The 16990-nt window shown below is 44.4% G+C and overlaps 1 protein-coding gene across 10 annotated transcripts in view; it reads left to right on the top strand.

Moving 5' to 3' along the window:
* Positions 1-16990, top strand: part of BCAS3 (BCAS3 microtubule associated cell migration factor) — a 316293-nt gene that overhangs the window by 61686 nt on the left and 237617 nt on the right. For all 10 annotated transcript variants that reach the window (XR_010435660.1, XM_064678040.1, XM_064678038.1 and 7 more), the window contains one exon: positions 2285-2378. Coding sequence is in view for 9 of the 10 variants with exons in the window: in XM_064678040.1 (XP_064534110.1) it covers positions 2285-2378 (94 nt within the window). In the remaining variant the exon portion in view is untranslated. The remainder of the gene's footprint in view (positions 1-2284; positions 2379-16990) is intronic.

The following is a 16990-nucleotide window of genomic DNA, read 5'->3' as shown; positions in this document are numbered from 1 at the left end:
CCTCATAAGGGCTGGTTTTGCTGGACCTGTAAATCAGCTTTTACAGTGAGAAGTGGAGATTTTTAAAAACTCCTTTTTGGAGTGTTTTTTTTTCAGGAAGATAATTTTAAGCAGTGATTGGCAGAAAAAGCATGGAATCTGTTAACATTTCCTACAGATACAGATTTGGGCTTTACTGTGTTCTCAGAGTGGTGTAACTGAGGTGTCTGACAACTTTTAATGTTGTGACATTTTTGCTTTGTATCGTATTTCCAGAGGAAAAATATTTAAAGATCACCTTACCACGCAGAGTAAAAGGAGGAATCTTCCCCTGTCTGCTGGACAGGGGGTGATAACAGCAGTGCATTTATCACTTTTATTTTTCCTTAAAATAAAGCCACGTTGAATTAATCCAGTTTACAGCCTGCACATGAATTACCCCGTACAGCTGTTTTTGAGCAGTGATTTAGGTGCTGTTGATACCTACACGTTTCTAGATTAAATATTTTTATTTCGTGGTGTTAGTTTATAATTTGAGCAAAACGTTGAGGCCGTGAGGGGATGATGTGTGGGAAATCAGAGTGCAGTTGCTGCAGGCTGAGGGGAGAAGAGGCTCTCTTTGAAGAGCCCTTCGGAAGATCTCCAGACCTTTTGGTTTCGTGGTTCTGGAGCGAGCACGAAATGCTGACGAGGGGGAAGCAAAAGCCATAATTGTGTGGGGGGACAGTGCCAAGGCAGCTGAGCAGCCAGAGCCAGGCAGGGCCGACTCTCCGGCCCCGTTCCGTGACTGCCTTAAACACTTAAAGATGAGCCCCTCTTTTTGAAGCACAAAAATATCCCCGAATCATTTGGATATCTGCTCGGGATGGGAAGTATTAAAAACCTTCAGATTGGTTTGGAAGTGTCTTGTTAAGGAGGTGGCTTTTTTAAGCCCTTCTCTGACAGATCTTTCCCTTTGTTTTGCTTAATTTAGTCTTGAAAATGATGTAATCAAGGAATAAAATACCCCTGCAGCTCTTGCATGTGTTGTGCCCACACAAATTTCGGTTCTTTTCTATAAATCTAAGAATATCTTTGCTTTTCATTCAGTGAGACATTGATATGTGTCCCTTTGGGTGTCCCTTTGGATGTCCTCACAGTCAGCTTCAGGAGTTTTTTCAGCTTCAAATTGGCTTTTGTTTAAAAACTCCAAAAGCTCATCCTTTGTCCTTTTCTCTGGAAGATGTTGCACAACACTGATCCCAGTCCAGGTATTTTCCACTGAATTTCCCACTCTTGTGAAAGCTCTCTCCTATCTTTTAATTCCTTTTTTTGTTCACAGGAAGGTATTTTATGAGAGCATGATTTTTTTAAAGGGGTTTTGATGAACAACTCCTTGTAATCATTTTATCTGGTGTTCGCTGAGGCAGTTTCAGGACAGAGAAAACTCCTGTTAGCTGCTATTTCCAGTGCAGCTGCTTCCATCCACATTCCCAGCCCTTGGCATTTCTTGCATCCATTGGAAATGCAGATCCCTCTAGTGTTCCCACCTGTGTGACTGATGGAAAGCAAACCCACTCTTTTGGGGGTTTTGGTCTGGTTTTCCACTCACTTGCCCTGTGTGCTTTGAATCCTCCCAGAGAAAAATCTGGTTTATTTAAGGATTAAATATCCCCTTTTCTTTAAAAGTCTCTGTGCTGCCTCTTGTTTTCCCTTCTATTGTGTGACTCCTGTTGTTGCCTACAGAAAATCATGTGTTTAAAGAACTCTGTGCCCTCTCCAGTGGAATTCCAGTGATCCTCCTTCTGTGATTCCAGGGAGCCTGGTGGGATGGGAGCTCCTGCTGTGGGAGAGCTGGAGGAGCAGCAGAGTTCCCTCACAAATTTAGGGGCAATAGACCCCTCCATTATGGGCATCCAGAGAGGTCCCAGCCCTTTTGCTTCAGCCAAGGGAAGTGGAAACCTCAAATATCTCTTCCTGCACAGCACAGAGTCCTGTTGGAACGAGCTGCTGCACAGGCAGGAATAAATCATAGAGCAAAACAGGAATATTTCACTGTTTTGTCCTGTTTGAATAGGACAAGTGAATAGGAGATCAGGTATAACAACCATAATCCTCACTAGTTATTGGAGCAGTCTCGTGTCTATGTGAAAAAACTCCAGAGGACTGTGTTATATTGTTATATGTGACTTGTTATATATGTTATATATTGCAGTTTTATTGGGAATTGCACCACTCTGGGCATCTCATAAACCAATCCCTGTGGCAGTAAGGTGGCTTTTTCCCTCAGGTGTGTTTTCCCTGCTGACCCCTGTCCCTGTTGCAGGTGCTGGTGAGCGAGGACTCGGACAGCGACGGCATCGTGGCCCATTTCCCTGCCCACGAGAAGCCCATTTGCTGCATGGCCTTTAACCCCAGTGGTAAGAGATTTTCCTGCTTCCTGTGATAGCTGTAAGCAAGATGCAGGCAGTGAATACTGCTGGGATGTGTTCCAGGGCTTGGGAGGGATTGCAGGTCCCACTGTGACCCCTGCAGGTGCCCAGCTCCGTGCCCTGCTCGGTGCTGGATGTGTCATATTTGGGGGAGTTTGTCTTTTCTGGGGATTTCAAACTTTAGCAACTGTTGTAAAAGTCAGGAGGTTCAGTCTGTCCCTTCCTGTAATTTGTCTTTGCTGGGGATTTCAAACTTTAGCAACTGTTGTACTCTGGTAAAAGTCAGGAGGTTCAGTCTGTCCCTGAGGAATTCCCATCTGTTGGAATCCTGCCAGCCAGGTCCCCAGATGTTGTGGTCCACAGGTACCCAGAGGAGCAGCACATGGGTTAGATTATATTCCTCCATAAATATGAAAATAAAATCGTTTTGCTGGTTTTAAAAGTAACTTCCACTGCCATGATCTGGTTGTTGATTCTGCCCTCTCTCCTGGGTGAAATAACTCTAATCTCAAAATACTTGTAAGGAACTCCTCAAAATTACCTCTTTCTCTCCTTCCTCTTTATAAACAAACAGTGACTGTGGGCAGCAGAGAGATATACAAACCTTGTGGATTAATAAATCTTATTAACCTGACAGTTAACACTTTCATTATCTGTAGACAAATAATTTGTAGACAATAAATTTGGCTGATGTCAGGGAGATAGTCAGGGAATCAACAGCTTCCACTGGCCTAAATTAACAATTTCTATAATGCAGCAAATGCCATGAAGATCATGAGGGTGAAGTCACATTTCAGAGAATAAAACTCCGTGTCTGTCATTTATGTTTTCACTTTTACTGACCAGTTGGTGTTATTCTGACACCCCATCTGTTGTGTCAGAACTCTTTAATAGAGCTGTGCAGTTCACAGGGTTTTCACTGGGAGTTTGTGACAGAAAAAGCTGTATTCTCATCTGGCTGGGTTTTCTTTTAGGAGGATTTTTTTTGTGGAATTCTGTGCATTGAAGTGAGAATCAGCTACTCCAGAGCAGTCATTTTGCTCTGTGCCCTGGAAGCAGGATGATACCTGGAGTTGAGCAGTGCTAATTAGGTGAAAATAAATACAGCTGCCTAAATTAGGATGGTTTATGGATATTATTTAAATGCCTCCTTAAGACAGTTTTTAGGATTTATAAATTTAAGGGCAGCAGAATGTTTATAGAAAACCGAATTAACTTATTTTTAAAATGGAAGGGTATTTTTGCAGATGACTGGAATATTTTTATTAGGATCAAATTCTTTGTTTTGCTCAGGTGCTGCAATGACAGTAATTTGTGTGTGATGGAGCAGGGTGAGACCTTTTTTAATTGCTGGTGGTTTTGGCTGCCAGCTCGGGGGTGTTTGCAGGAGGGAGGGGGATCATCCCTCGTGTCCTGGGCACTGCAAGAGCAAACCAGGAGAAAACTCTTCTCCACTGAGAGCAGCACTTAGCCCAGGGTTCTGTGCTCTTTATTTAACATCAAGGCAGGGTTTTGTTTGAAGCCAGGGCTGTAACATCATCTCAATCCATTCTGTAGTGGTATATTGGCAATCAGACCGAGCTCATTACAGACAACAAAACAAGAGGTGGCTTTTGATACTGTCCTTGGCTGCTTGCAGGGAAAAACCACTTCTGCCCCTCATCTCAAGCCCAGCAACTGCAAACTTGTGCTGTAAAGGCAAACAGGGAACTCTGCTCTGTTTCGCTGCACTGTTTTATTCTCTGATAAATTTAATTTCATCACATCTCAGCCCACGGGCCCGTGAGCTGCCCAGGGGTTCAGCTCTGTGAAAACTGGCAGGTTTGTGTTTAAAAAAATCCCAAATAAAGCCACCAGTGACACTGGAAGGCACTGAAGGTCAGTGGAGATGGAAGATAGGTATGATTTTTGTGTACTGAACTAGTGCCACAACCCCTTCAAGCTCTATTTTAAAGGAATCAGTTGCCAGTAAGATGCATTTTTTTGTTTTGTTTCTGCTGGGGACAAGTTAATTGTGATAAAATAAGAGTACAGAATGGGTGGGTATTGTGAGAACAGCTCCTTGGGAATATATTGCTGCACTGCTGGATCTCCAGGAACAATCCAATGGGAGGAAAGAGGCTCCCTGGAGTCAGTAAATGACAGTCAGATTTTTTTTTCCCCCCAAATACATCTTTTTTGAGGTATTCAAAGGAATTTATGTGCAGTCAGCTTTTTTTGGTATTAGATCCGTGGCTGCTCTGAAAATCTGGGTGAATAAAAAAATAACAAACCTGAAATATCCCTTCTGAACATACTTAGGGGGCACCATAAGTTGTTTTTTCCCTGCTGCCCTGGATCTCTCTCTTCCCCAGACCCTTCTGGTCATAACAGCTTCTGAGGCAGCTGATTTTTAGGGAGACTGTAAAAGTCTCAGGCTAAAACATGCAGCAAATCATGTTTATCATTAAAGGGAAAAAAGAAAAAAAAGCCATAAAGCAGAAAATGTCAGTCCCTGGCAGTTCAGGTTTTCTCTGGGTTTTTTCCTGTACACAGCAAATTTTAATTTTTAGGAAAAGTTGATGGTTTACTCTTGGGAATGGGTTGCTGGGGATTTTATGGGGGGTGGAGGAGAGAGAAGGGTTTCTGCCACAGCTGAAAATGTGCAGCCAGACATCTCATGCCCAAAATTCCCCATTCCTATGGAATTCCTAAAGGCCAGGTCCCTTCCTACCTTGTTCTGGGCTCTGTGCTGGACATTTTTCATTTTAATGGGTAAGAGGTGGGGTGGGGCAATAAAAGGGAGCCAGGACTGCTCCTCCCTGGCTCTTTGCTGCTGCTGGAGGCTTTGGGAAGCAGCCATGGAATGCTGAGGGGGTCCTTATCCCAGTGGGAAGAGCAGGAAGGATGATGTGACCCCCCTGGACCCCTCCCAGTGCCGTGGTGGTGTCGCTGGGGGGACACTGGTCCTGCTGGTGACTGGGACATCCTTGCTCTGCTCTGGGAAATGTGCCTGAGAAATCCAGCCCAGGTTCCCAGTTCAGCCAGCCTGGCACTTCTGGTTGTTCTCTTTTTTTAATATTCAGAATTTGAGTGTTTCCTGTACCATTTCCTTCTGTGGTGTCACAGTTTTTCTCTACATTTTTAAGTCAAAATGGAGATTATTTATACAATAGGCCAAAAGTGGTGGCTTTTGTGACTTACAGGAGGGTAAGGTCCCTCTTCTGGAGTACTCCTCTTTTGATTTCTCTTAGACATCCATCCAATATTGAATAAATAACATTCTCATCATGATTTATTAGATTTATTATGGCACTTCCAAGTGCCAGGCAAGAGATGCTGTGGATTGTCAGGAACCAGGGATCTGTGAGTTTTTTGGGAGCTGTGGGTGATCAGCCATAGGCTCTTGAGTGGCTCTTGGTTACAGCACAGTTTCCTGGTGGATTGGGGAATAATAATGATGATAATCATAACAATAATGTTACTATTATTATTATTATTATTAATTCTTCAACCTGCTCCATTGAAGCCCCACAGGATGGTCTGTGGGAGCAGCTGCTGCAGCAGAGTCACAGCCCCAAGTCCCCCCCTTGGTTCTGAACAGAGACTTTAAGCCTTTTCTGAAAAGTCTTTAAGATGAGAATAAATAATACAAGGAAGTGGAGTAATATTAATAATCTGGAGGCTTTATTAATGTCCCTCTGGCAGGGATGTTGGTGCAGTGGAAGCAAGAGGCTCGTGCTGACCAAGAGGCTCTAGGAACAGTTACTTTAATTCACTTATTAAATGAAAATCACATTAAGCTTTTGTGTGTGGATGCTTTTAGTCAGCCTTAACATTGGCTTGATTTATTGTAGCTTGAATATTCAGTTTTGGCTGAATTGGAGGCCAGCTTACTGTGGGCAGAGTGTCCAGACAAAAAACCATCGTGCTGGTTACTAATTCCCAGTGGGTAATTTAAATTAATTAATCAGGCTGCAGAAGTGGGGATCTGCTCCCAGCTTGTGCATCATATTTTCCTTGGAAGTGTCCAAAACCAGGTTGGATGGGGCTTGGAGCAACCTGGGCTGGTGGAAGGTGTCCCTGCCCATGGCAGGGGGTGGGACTGGATGAGCTTTAAGGTCCCTTCCAGCCCAACCCATTCCATGATTCCATGTACAACCAGTAACAGTTTTATAACCAGTAAAACCTCTCTGTTGCATGAGGTAAAGCAGCAGCATTGACACCAAGGTCCCTTATTTATTATGGTTGAATTTTTGCCATTATTAAAATGCAGCCAGGAGGGGAAAAAAAAAATAATTAGGTAAATATTTTCCTGGTTATTAAGATGTTTTTCTGTCAGTGCAAGATTGTGCGAGAATTTATCATTAGGAGGCTTTGAACTTTTATGGGTCTGTAATATTTACATATATTTTTATATATTTAGATTTTATACTCGTTTATCTAATTAAGAAACCAGTTGGAGAAGGACGTGGTCATTAGAGCCTCTCTGCTACTTAATGTAAAGCTCATTATTTAAACTCTGGGTGGAGGTGACCTGGACTAGGTTTTGGAAGTCCACAAAAGGCAGGAAGCCCCAGAGGGGGGTCACTGAAATGAAGATGTTTACAGCAAAGCCTCCAAGCTTTTAACGTGTTGGGGAGAGGCTGCCAGGACTGGTGAGTGTGTGCAGGGCTGGGAACGGGAGAGGGAAGGGAAGGATTAAATGTTGCACTTGGAAAGGGTTCTCAGTGATAAACTGGATTAGTCTGAACTGGAGAGTGTCTAGACTGGAGACTGAGGGAACCCAGCAAATATCCTCATTTTTCATTAAGTTGTATTAGACACTGATTTCCAAAGGAGGAAAAAAACCTCACCAGTTGTGGTGTCCATGAAAGTTCATTCCCTTTGTTCCTGTCCCATCCCACCCGGAGCAGGGGCTGCCAGGGAAATTCCCTGCATGGCTTCACTCACATGCTTTGGGTTATTGCTGCTCCTTTGCTTTTTGGTCCAAAGAATTCACTGTTTCACTTTCATGTAAGGGCCTGGGATTGGAGCAAAGTTGTGGAAGCAAATACCTAGGGTTGAGGCAGGACTGGGAATTAGGGCTGCAGTGGGATTTGGGACTGGGAATTAGCACTGCAGTGGGATTGGGGAGATTTAAGTCTCCCTCCTGTTTTTATTTTTTATTTCAATATAATAATATCACTTATTTGGAAGTTGGATTTCCACGTATTTAAAATAAATATCTGTTGGTTTTATTTTTATTTTTTGAATTAAAAACCACAGAAAGCAAACAGTGGTTACTTTTGGAGGGCTGTGAGGTGCTCGTTCTTCTCTCTTCACAACCCAAACCTGAGGGCTGAGGAGAGGAGGGGGGTACATCTTTGAAAAACACACCAATGTGCTGTAATTTTTTTGCAAACTAAATTTACCTGTGTTTTCCTCCATATATTTCAAAACAAATTGAAAATTCTGGCTCCTTTACTACCCTGATGTTTAATCCTCAGTTCTTTGTGTCTACAATTTTAAAAGGACGTGGCTCCCTTTGCCCTGTTCTGAATGGATTCCTTTCAGGGATGTTCAGATTCCTGATTCTCTAATTCATATTAATACTGTGCATTCTGGAAAGGTGTTTTTTAATTAATTTTTATAAAGACATATTAAAAAACATAGTACTTTTTGAGGACAACGAGTCAGTTTTGGGGAGTCCGTGGAGCAGCAGAGGCTTCGTGTCTCCCCCCTCTGGGTGGGGTTTTTGTGTCATTCTGGAATGCCTTTCTGAGTAGTTCCTAAAACATGAATCCTCTGGTCCCTGGATATGTTGGAGTGGACTCTGGGCTGCCACACAACCGTGTTTTATAGACACAAAATGCTGCTGGCTCGTGTGTGAGGGCAGTGATGGAACTCGACACAAACACCGTCCGTGTCCCGGTGAGGAGCCCCCAGGAAATCACTGCCTGCTGTTTGCTGCCCACAGCTCAGAGGGCAGTAAAATCCAGTCAAAATCCAATAAGAATCCAGTAACAATCCAGTAAAATGTCCCTGGTTTAACTGTGCCAGAGGAAGTGCAGAGCAGCCCCCGCTGCTCGTGGCATCGCGGGACGCGGTGAAGCCGTTGTGGGCCGTCCAGCCCGACAGCTGCATTCAGTTTGTTTTCCAATTTTTGCCTGCCTTTCTTGTTTATTAGCTGTGACTCTGGGGTCAGAATTAAAACAAATATTTTAATGGCAGCGGGGATGGTGTTGGCTGGAACCCCCCGGCCGGGGCTCCAGCTGGGAGGGGAGAGGGAGCCCCGTCCGGCGGGGCCGGAGTCGCCCTCGGTGGGGCTTCTCCAAGTGGGATCTCTGTAAATCACAGCCCTGGTCAAGCCTGGAATCTGCTTTTTTAGTCCTCTTAGCAAGCTGGTCATGCTTAAAAGGTCTGGGTTTCAGGAGGGAGGACCCTTTTATCCATTTTTGCCACGTTGAAAACGAACAGAATCCTCTCTTCGTTGAGGCAGCTCGGAGGTATAAAGGCCTTTATGAACTGTGATAATTAAAACCAACTTGTGTGTAAATTATACACATCTCTCCATACTGCAGGAATTGTTGTATGTGCTTTTAAGAGTAATTTTAGAGTCTGTTGGGCTGCAGCTTTATTTCAGTCAATTGTCTTTACTTCACCACATTTAAAGGCGAATTATGGATGTTTTATTTGTGCTAAAGCTGAATATGAGTTGCTAAATTCATTGTTGTCTACACTTGGGCAAGTTCTCTACAGCCATAGATAATACAATAAAAACAGAGTCTGTAAGGAAGGAAATCAGATCAGTGCTTCAGAAATCAGTTCCAGACAGGGGTTTCTACCTTATTTACCAGTTCTGTTACCCAAATTTCATGATAAACTGGAAGTTTCCTCTCCACTCTCTAGGAAAACAGAAAATTTTATAGCCGTGCCAAGCTTAATTAAATTTTATAAACACCGATCTGAAAGTATTGATTTTTTTTTTTTATTATTTTAACTTTTTATTTAAACGTGGAACAAACGAGTTTTTAATATCTTTGCTTTCCCTGCTGGTGTTTCGAAGAAGGCAGGAAGGAAATTATTTAGAATTTGAAAGTTCTGGAGGTGAAGGGTTTAATTCAGATGACACAGGGGTAGAACTCAGAGAATTTCTTTTCCCCTCCCTCCTCGTGTGAGGACTGGAAATGATGCTGGGCTGGGAAACGGGAGCTTCAGCCTTTCAGTCTGGACCAGCTGCTTTAGAAATGCTACCAAGGAGCCTGGGAATAACCAAACCCCTCATTTTTATTGCTGTTCTCCACCTTTATTATTTTTTGAAGGCTGAAATCTCTTGCCTGCAGTGATGTCTTTTGTCTGCAGGCCGTGGCTCGTGTGGGACAGAATTTTTGAGGTGGGAAAGTGGAACTTCTCTGTGAGCACTTGCAGTCAGGGCTGGAGCTGACACATGCATTCTCTTTGTTTGGAGTGGTTCAGGGTCATAAAATCGGGATTTTTTTGAGGATTTATGGAAATATGAACCACTAGGATGAATATTCTTTTTGGGTTAGCTCGAGTTGCTGATTGGACCAGGTTTGACACAACAAATAAATGTGTGACAGTAGTTTATTCCCTCCCAGCTCCAGGGTTTCCCTTTTGCAGCTGAGCTGGGACTGGCTGATTCCAACTGGGATTGTGGCTTTGGGCTCCACTGGAGAGCTGTCACTGCTGTGCTTTTATTCCTTATTTCCAGGAGCATCCATACAAACCTATCTGTTACTTGGGTTTGTTTTGGGAGTTGGGTCAAGGGAGAAGTTTACAGGTCTGTTTGAAGGTTGTTTAAATCCTTCATTCCTGTTTTTGGCAGGTTTGTGCCTCGTTTCTCAGTGGGTCTGGGGAGGGAAAGCTGCACTGCCAAGAACTATATGTACAGCAAACCCAGTAGGTGGCTGTGGGCAGCCAGGAAAGATGAGAATTATCCTCTATTTGATTTTTTTTTTTTTTAAGAGGTTGTGCTTCAACTGCCAATTTGTTAAGGCAAGTAAGTAGCCTTAGAGCCTCTGAAAAGGACATTTTGTTACAAAGGCTTCCTGGTGGTCTTCTCCTGGGACAGTGTTTCTCCATAAAAACTTTTCTCCACACTGAATTTCCAGAGGCAGGATTGTGTCCTGGCTTCTCACCCTTTTAGGGGGAGCCACAGACCCAAAATTTTTCGGTACAAGCCCTTAAAAACAAACTGAAAATACAATAATTAAAACATTTCTGTAGCTGTAGCAGAGTCCACACTCAGTGTGGGAATGGATGGGATGGGGCAAGTGCATTCCAATATACATAATTAATAGGTATTATTACATATATTGCATAGAGAAGTGTGAATTCACACTCCTTGCATGTGCAGAATGGGATGAGTTTTTGGACCTCTACCTGAGGCTGGAAAGGTGGAGGCTGTAAGACTTGATCCATATGGAATTAATGGCAAGGTGGTAAAAAAGATTCCAGAGAAACGGGTTTGGAGAGGAAGAAGTGAGTCCTTCAAGCAAGGTTCTCAGTTAGTAAGCAACCAAAAGATGGTGCTGATTTATACATACCTGGTTTGTTGTTTTTTTTTTTCTTTTAATTGTGGTAAATAAATGATCTGCTTTCCAGGAGTGTTGCTCCTGCCAGCTTAGCAGCTGGGAGCTGTGAAGTGCAACACATCGAAAATTGAAAATAATTACGCTCCCTTGGCTACAAAAGAGATTTTTCCACCCATTAATAACGAGAAAATTAATGTTGGGCCAGCAGTAAAACAGATTAAACTGTGTCCCCCTTAGGATGCCTGACTGCACCTTTAACAGACCTGAAATTGCTCTGATTATTGAAATGTTCTGTATTGAAACATGACGGTGGCCTTGAGTTAATTGTTAAAGAGGTTGAAATTGGAACATCCCTGCAGAAGTTTTTCCCATTGAAAAGAGCAAGTGGGCAGAAAAGCACTCATCTGGAGGGAAATGAGCTGTAATTATTTAATGACAGAATAATTACTTATTTTCCTATTTATTTTGACTTTTGTTTTTCAACTTGAATTATTGCCTTGTCCTGAGCGTTGCAGTGTCTAGAAATCTCCAGAGTACAGTCACAGGGAGTTATTTATTCACAAAATAATAGTTTATTGTTCTTCCCTTCCTTTTGACTCGCTGGGATTTTTTAGAAAATATTTATTTTGAATATATTGGGTATCTTTACGTCCTTGTGTTTCTTTTGTGGTGAATTTTTGTTAAAATCAGAATTTCTCTGTTTGGTTAAGTGTCTTTGGGACTAAATTTTTGCAACTGGAGCAGAGGTTACATGTGGAGTCTCCCTGGGCTGAGCAGCACTGATGTTTGGCAGTATTTTGACTCCCATCAGCCCGGGAGAGGAGTGAAATGAGTATAAATAAAGCTCCTGTTCATAGGTCGGGTCAGATGCTTCACAAAACCATACAGACTTTGTCACATCTTAACAAGATACGTCTGCAACTGCTTCTGCCAGAGAGCTGCAGGGGAGCAGGAGGCTGTGCAAGGAGCATGGGGAAGGTGGGAATGCCGGGAGAAATCCATGTGGACTGAATCAGGAGTGGCTGGAAGTCAGAGTGGTTCTTCTGAGCGCTCCGATCCTGGAATTTGGAAACCTGGAGAGCGTTGAATGGGATCAAAGTTCGTATTTAAAATCTGAGAAGATCATATTTTTAACCAATTGTGCAAATAGTTTGTGCAGTGACTGAACTGGTCTGTCCATGGCTGTGCGTGGAAATGGAAGAGTTCCCTTCCCAATGAAGTATATCCATGGATACACATCCTCCATGCAGATGTGTGCCTGCCTTCCCAATGGAGTATATCCATGGATACACATCCTCCATGCAGATGTGTGCCTGCCTTCCCAATGAAGTATATCCATGGATTCACATGCCCTCCCTGCAGACGTGTGCCTGCCTTCCTAATGGAGTATATCCATGGATTCACATGCCCTCCATGCAGATGTGTGCCTGCCTTCCCAATGGAATATATCCATGGATTCACATGCCCTCCATGCAGATGTGTGCCTGCCTTCCCAACCCTGCCCTTGGTGTTTTGGAAAGGAATCCCACCCAGCTCGGACGTGTCGAGTCCTTCAGTGAGTGGTGACAGAATGGCATCGTTCTGGGAGGTGGGAAACCCTCCTGTCCCTCTGAAAATGGGAATTTAGAGTCACAGGATACTGGGAGTTGGAAGGGATCCCTGAGGATCATCGAGATCTGGCGAGTGGCTCATCTGGGCTCAGCCCCCCAGCCTTGGTGTTCCCAGCCCCGTGCTCTGCCCAGTGGAGCCCAAAGCTCCCCGTGAAGCTCCAGCCCGAGGTGAAGCCTCCGGGGCCCCGTTTGCCCGGGCAATGGGCAGCTCTGCAGTTCGGGAGGTGTTATAAATAGGATGTGGTGGGGTGCTGGGGCTGCTCGGCTCTCCCAGCTTCCCAGCCCCTGCCCAGAGCAGGCCCTGCTCTCTAATTTGCCGCCGGGGCTGCCCCGCCGACGCCGAGCTGCCAAGGGTTCTGTGCCGGCGCAGCCCGCCCGGGCTCCTTGGGATTGCGGAGAACTCCGTGTACCGGCGGCGACTGCCATCCCACCCTTTAGGCCAAGCCTCATCTATCAAAGCCGGGCCCAGAGCGAGCGAGAGGAAGCTCCCAGATAAACATACAGCAGCGCCTAAACTCCTAATCACTCTGGGCTTCCGCTTCCAGGCCCTATAATTAGAAGTCCTTCTTTTCCTTGTATTCCCAGTTGACGCAAATGCTTTTTGTGGCTTGGCACCTCATTTAGGGCGTGGGCTTAGTTTATGGCCAGGCCAGAGTCTGGTTTAGTCTTCTGATACTGCATAAATAGCTCTTAGCCCACAGTCTACATCTGTACCAGTTTTTCCTTTTATGCATGTATTCCCGGTGCTTTTAAACTTTTCTATCCTGAAAGAAGCTTATTGTTTCCCAAAAAGAATGCAGGAAAAGTAGGAAGCTGTAAATTAGGGCAGGTAAAACAAAGCTTTGCTAATTTTTTTTTCCCATCTAGGATATCTATCTCCTCCTTTAAGTATGGATTTTAATCAGCTTCGTGGATTTAAAACAGTCACACAGTAAAACAGTTATTAATTTATTCTGGCTGCACCCTCTTACTATGGATAAGCCAAATCAGAATTTTTGCAGTGAGATACGTTCTAAATAATGTCTGTTTTACACATAAATTTCCACTGGGTCCTGTGTATGCAAGACTTCAGCTGTTATCTGTTAAACAGGGATTATTGCCAGTTTGAAAAATAAGCAGGAAATCCTCAAGAATTATTCACTTTTCATCTCTGATTATTCATCCATAAAGTACATCACAAGAGAAAACATTCCGGGCTGAACTTATGGCAGCTTTAAACCCGTATTTCCGTCTAAACAACTTTTTGGGAAAACTGTCACAAGGTCTCTTAGAAAGCCGAGTTGGAGTTTCCTGCGCTTGAAAGTGAAAGTGAGGTGAGGACCAGGATTCCAGTTCAAGTTTCCCTGCTGGGATTAGGTATTCCTGCAGGGAGATGGAGAGAGCAACAAAATGGCTGAGCTGTGATAATGGAAAACCGGGATTCTTCAGTGTGAGGGCTGGAAAATACCACGGCAAAACCCAAGCGCAGTGTTCTAAACCAGTGGTGATTTATTGTTTGAATAACAGGGGTGAGGAAGACATTTCAAAATGCTGTTTTATAAATACACGTTCTTTCCCATCTGTGGTGTTGTGCTTGGGACCTCCGTGTTGATACAAGTTCTGCCAGTATATATTTGTACTTGAAATGCAAATGTGGGTGTGAAAGGTCCTGCTTTAACTTACTGAAAAAGAGTCGCTAATAACAAGCGAAGGGCCTGTTTCCCCTCGGCTTTCATCTACTAAAATGCATTTGTTCCAAACAGGACAGGCAGCAGGAGTTTGGATTAGGCAAAATTGCCAGATCAGATACCACCCATCTTTCTATTTTTAAGTCAATTCCTTTCCACCCACAAATGTATTATCTTTCACCTCTGGGCTCCTTCAAGTTAGCAAAGACAGGAAAAAAGACCCAAAACCCACGAAACCCCTGAAAAACCCAAAGGTGAGGCACGTGGGTGTGGAACCGAGGACCGTGTGGATCACCTGGAAGCGATCAGAGCCCGCAGGGATGAGCCATCCGGGCCGTGAACAAACAGGTACCACCGTGGGCTCCGGGGGTTCGTGCACCGCAGGTTAAAGCTCAGGTTAAAGAGGGGTTTGGGGATTTGGGGGAAGGGCTGTGAGGTGAAATTCTATCCCGTGTGGGCTCACTGGCTGCCCGCAGACACCTGCGGTTCTCGCCGGCGCTGGAAACGAGATCCCGGTTGGCCAAACACCGATGGCTGTGATGGACAACACGGGGGGGGGTGCCGGTGTTTTCACTGGCAGCTTTTTGTCCCCAGTTCCAGACAGATTTTTGGCTCGTTTAAAGTATTTTTTTTATGATCTTCCTCACACCGTGCTGTGGGATGGGATCCCACAGGGAACCTCTGCTGGGATCTCTGGGTGCACTCAGCGCTGTGTCCGGGTTTATAAAACACTTCTAGAGCTTTGGGGGAAGAAAAAACTCTCTGCGTTTGCTCAGGCTGTCTGCTCACTGTTGAGAGGAGCCTCATGGATTCATCTCTTCCAGCTTCTCCAAAGGGAATAATGGAGAACTCAAAAGGACTCAAAGCACACTCCACTTCTGTATGAAGCTGTCTGACATGTGAGCAGAGAAAAACACGGGAATAGGGAAAATAAATTCTTACTGGGTTGAATTAGACCTTTTGGAATATCCTTGCTCCAGTAACAGTGGCAGCCTAATTCCAGCACACAAGCCCCAGTTTGCTTCCAGCTTTCTCTGCTGGAAATGCTATATATTATTGAGGACCGCACACTTCACTAGGAGGGAAGTGGAGTTTGTGATGTTGCAGAACAGAATTAATGCAAATTGTGTGCATAATCCCACACTAAAGACTTGGCTGACTTGCACCGGAGCGACTTTAGCTGTATTTCCTATCAACACAGTCACTACAAATCAAGGAAATTGCCAGTTAAGCCAACATTAACATCCAGACCAACCTCAGCTCACATGCCTTCCCGCCCAAACATAATACCCCAGTGCACTGCCGGGTTTCTCAGCTCCATAACAAACTCCCTTTCATTTCCAACACCCGGGACCGCGGTCCCAGCCGGTAACAGTAAAAGTATGTCTGCTGGAGGGGATCTTGCTGAGGTCAGGCCTGGGGTGCCGTGCTGGTGTGACGGTGAGGGATGGTGGGAGCTGCGTGGGTGGCCGCGCTCCGGCCGGGCCCCACCGGCCTCGCTGCTCGCGCTGAGGGGAGACTCGAGGGCAGCTTTGTCTCTGATGCCATTTGGATTTCTCTGAGTTTGTCCCTTGCTGCTGGTGGGCCTCACTGCCCCAAAGGAGGTGTTTGCCCTCTCAGGATGCTGATTTCCTGAGGGGCCCAGGGGTGCAGCCCTGGTGCTCCCACAGAGCCGTTGATGATTCCGGGTTGTCCCGGTTGGAGGGGCCGGGACTGGGCTGTGCCTCACATGTCCTCACAGACCCCTCAGTTGGGCCCACAAGGTCAAGGCCTCCTTGGCCACTGAAATTTTTCCATGTGGGCTGAAGGGAAGGGGGATTCCAGGATTGCCAAGGAGGGAAAACACTCAGGATACCAATCCAGTGATGGAATGGTGGCCCAGTAGAAAAATTAATTAATCTTTGCTAAGAGGCTGTTTCTCAGCTGCTCGGTGCACAAGAGGATTTTATTCCAGTTTCATTCTAAAATGTTCCAAGTGTCATAAGATGGGACTTCAGTGGTGACGCTGTGAGAGCTTTAGATGTGTCCTGTCTGTGTCTGAGGGGAAGATGAATCCTGGAGCCACGTGTAAATAACCCAAGGAAGCAAATGCTTTTTTATGACAGCAGTGAGATAATCATTATTCCTTTAAATAGGTGTCATGTAAAACGTGGAGATAAGGTTCTCTTCCTAAAGGATGAAAGATTTCAGTTTTGCCTTATGTGGAGAGTCATCACAACAGAGCTATGTGGGAATTCCTGGGCTCCTTTAACAGATGGGTTCCTTGAAAACTGCTTAGAATGTCACTGTTAAACTGCTAAAACCACTTGGTATTTGACAGAAATCAAATGCCAGAGGATTACTTTGGGTTGATAACTTATTAGATTTCATTGATAAGCATGGTACTGTGGACATTTTTATACAGAAAAATGAATCTGAAGTTTGCTGCCATAGCTCTGTGTTCTGCCAGGATGCTGCACTTCTCTTATATGTACAAAAATACCTAATTTTTGGTATAAAATCATGCACTTTTATGGCAAATCGACTTCAAATATGTTTATAAATGTTTAAAAACTGGATTATGGACTGACTCATAGTGGGAGAAAAAAGTAAGTAACAAACACAAGTTACTGTGATTTTGCTGATCTTTTAATGGAATCATTTCAGTACTTCCACCAGTGACCTGTTTTCAATGAAGTTAATACCTAATTTAGTATTTCACTTGAAAGCTCTCAACTCTGATTTGCCTGCCTTTCACCAATAAATCAGTTTCTTTCATTTATAAGAAAGATGCTTCTTCAAGATTGGTTTGGTCTGGGTTGTTTTGG

The sequence above is a fragment of the Pseudopipra pipra genome, chromosome 21 (genome assembly GCF_036250125.1).
Source record: "Pseudopipra pipra isolate bDixPip1 chromosome 21, bDixPip1.hap1, whole genome shotgun sequence".
Classification (NCBI taxonomy): Eukaryota; Metazoa; Chordata; class Aves; order Passeriformes; family Pipridae; genus Pseudopipra; species Pseudopipra pipra.
This window is presented reverse-complemented; position numbering and strand designations above follow the sequence as displayed.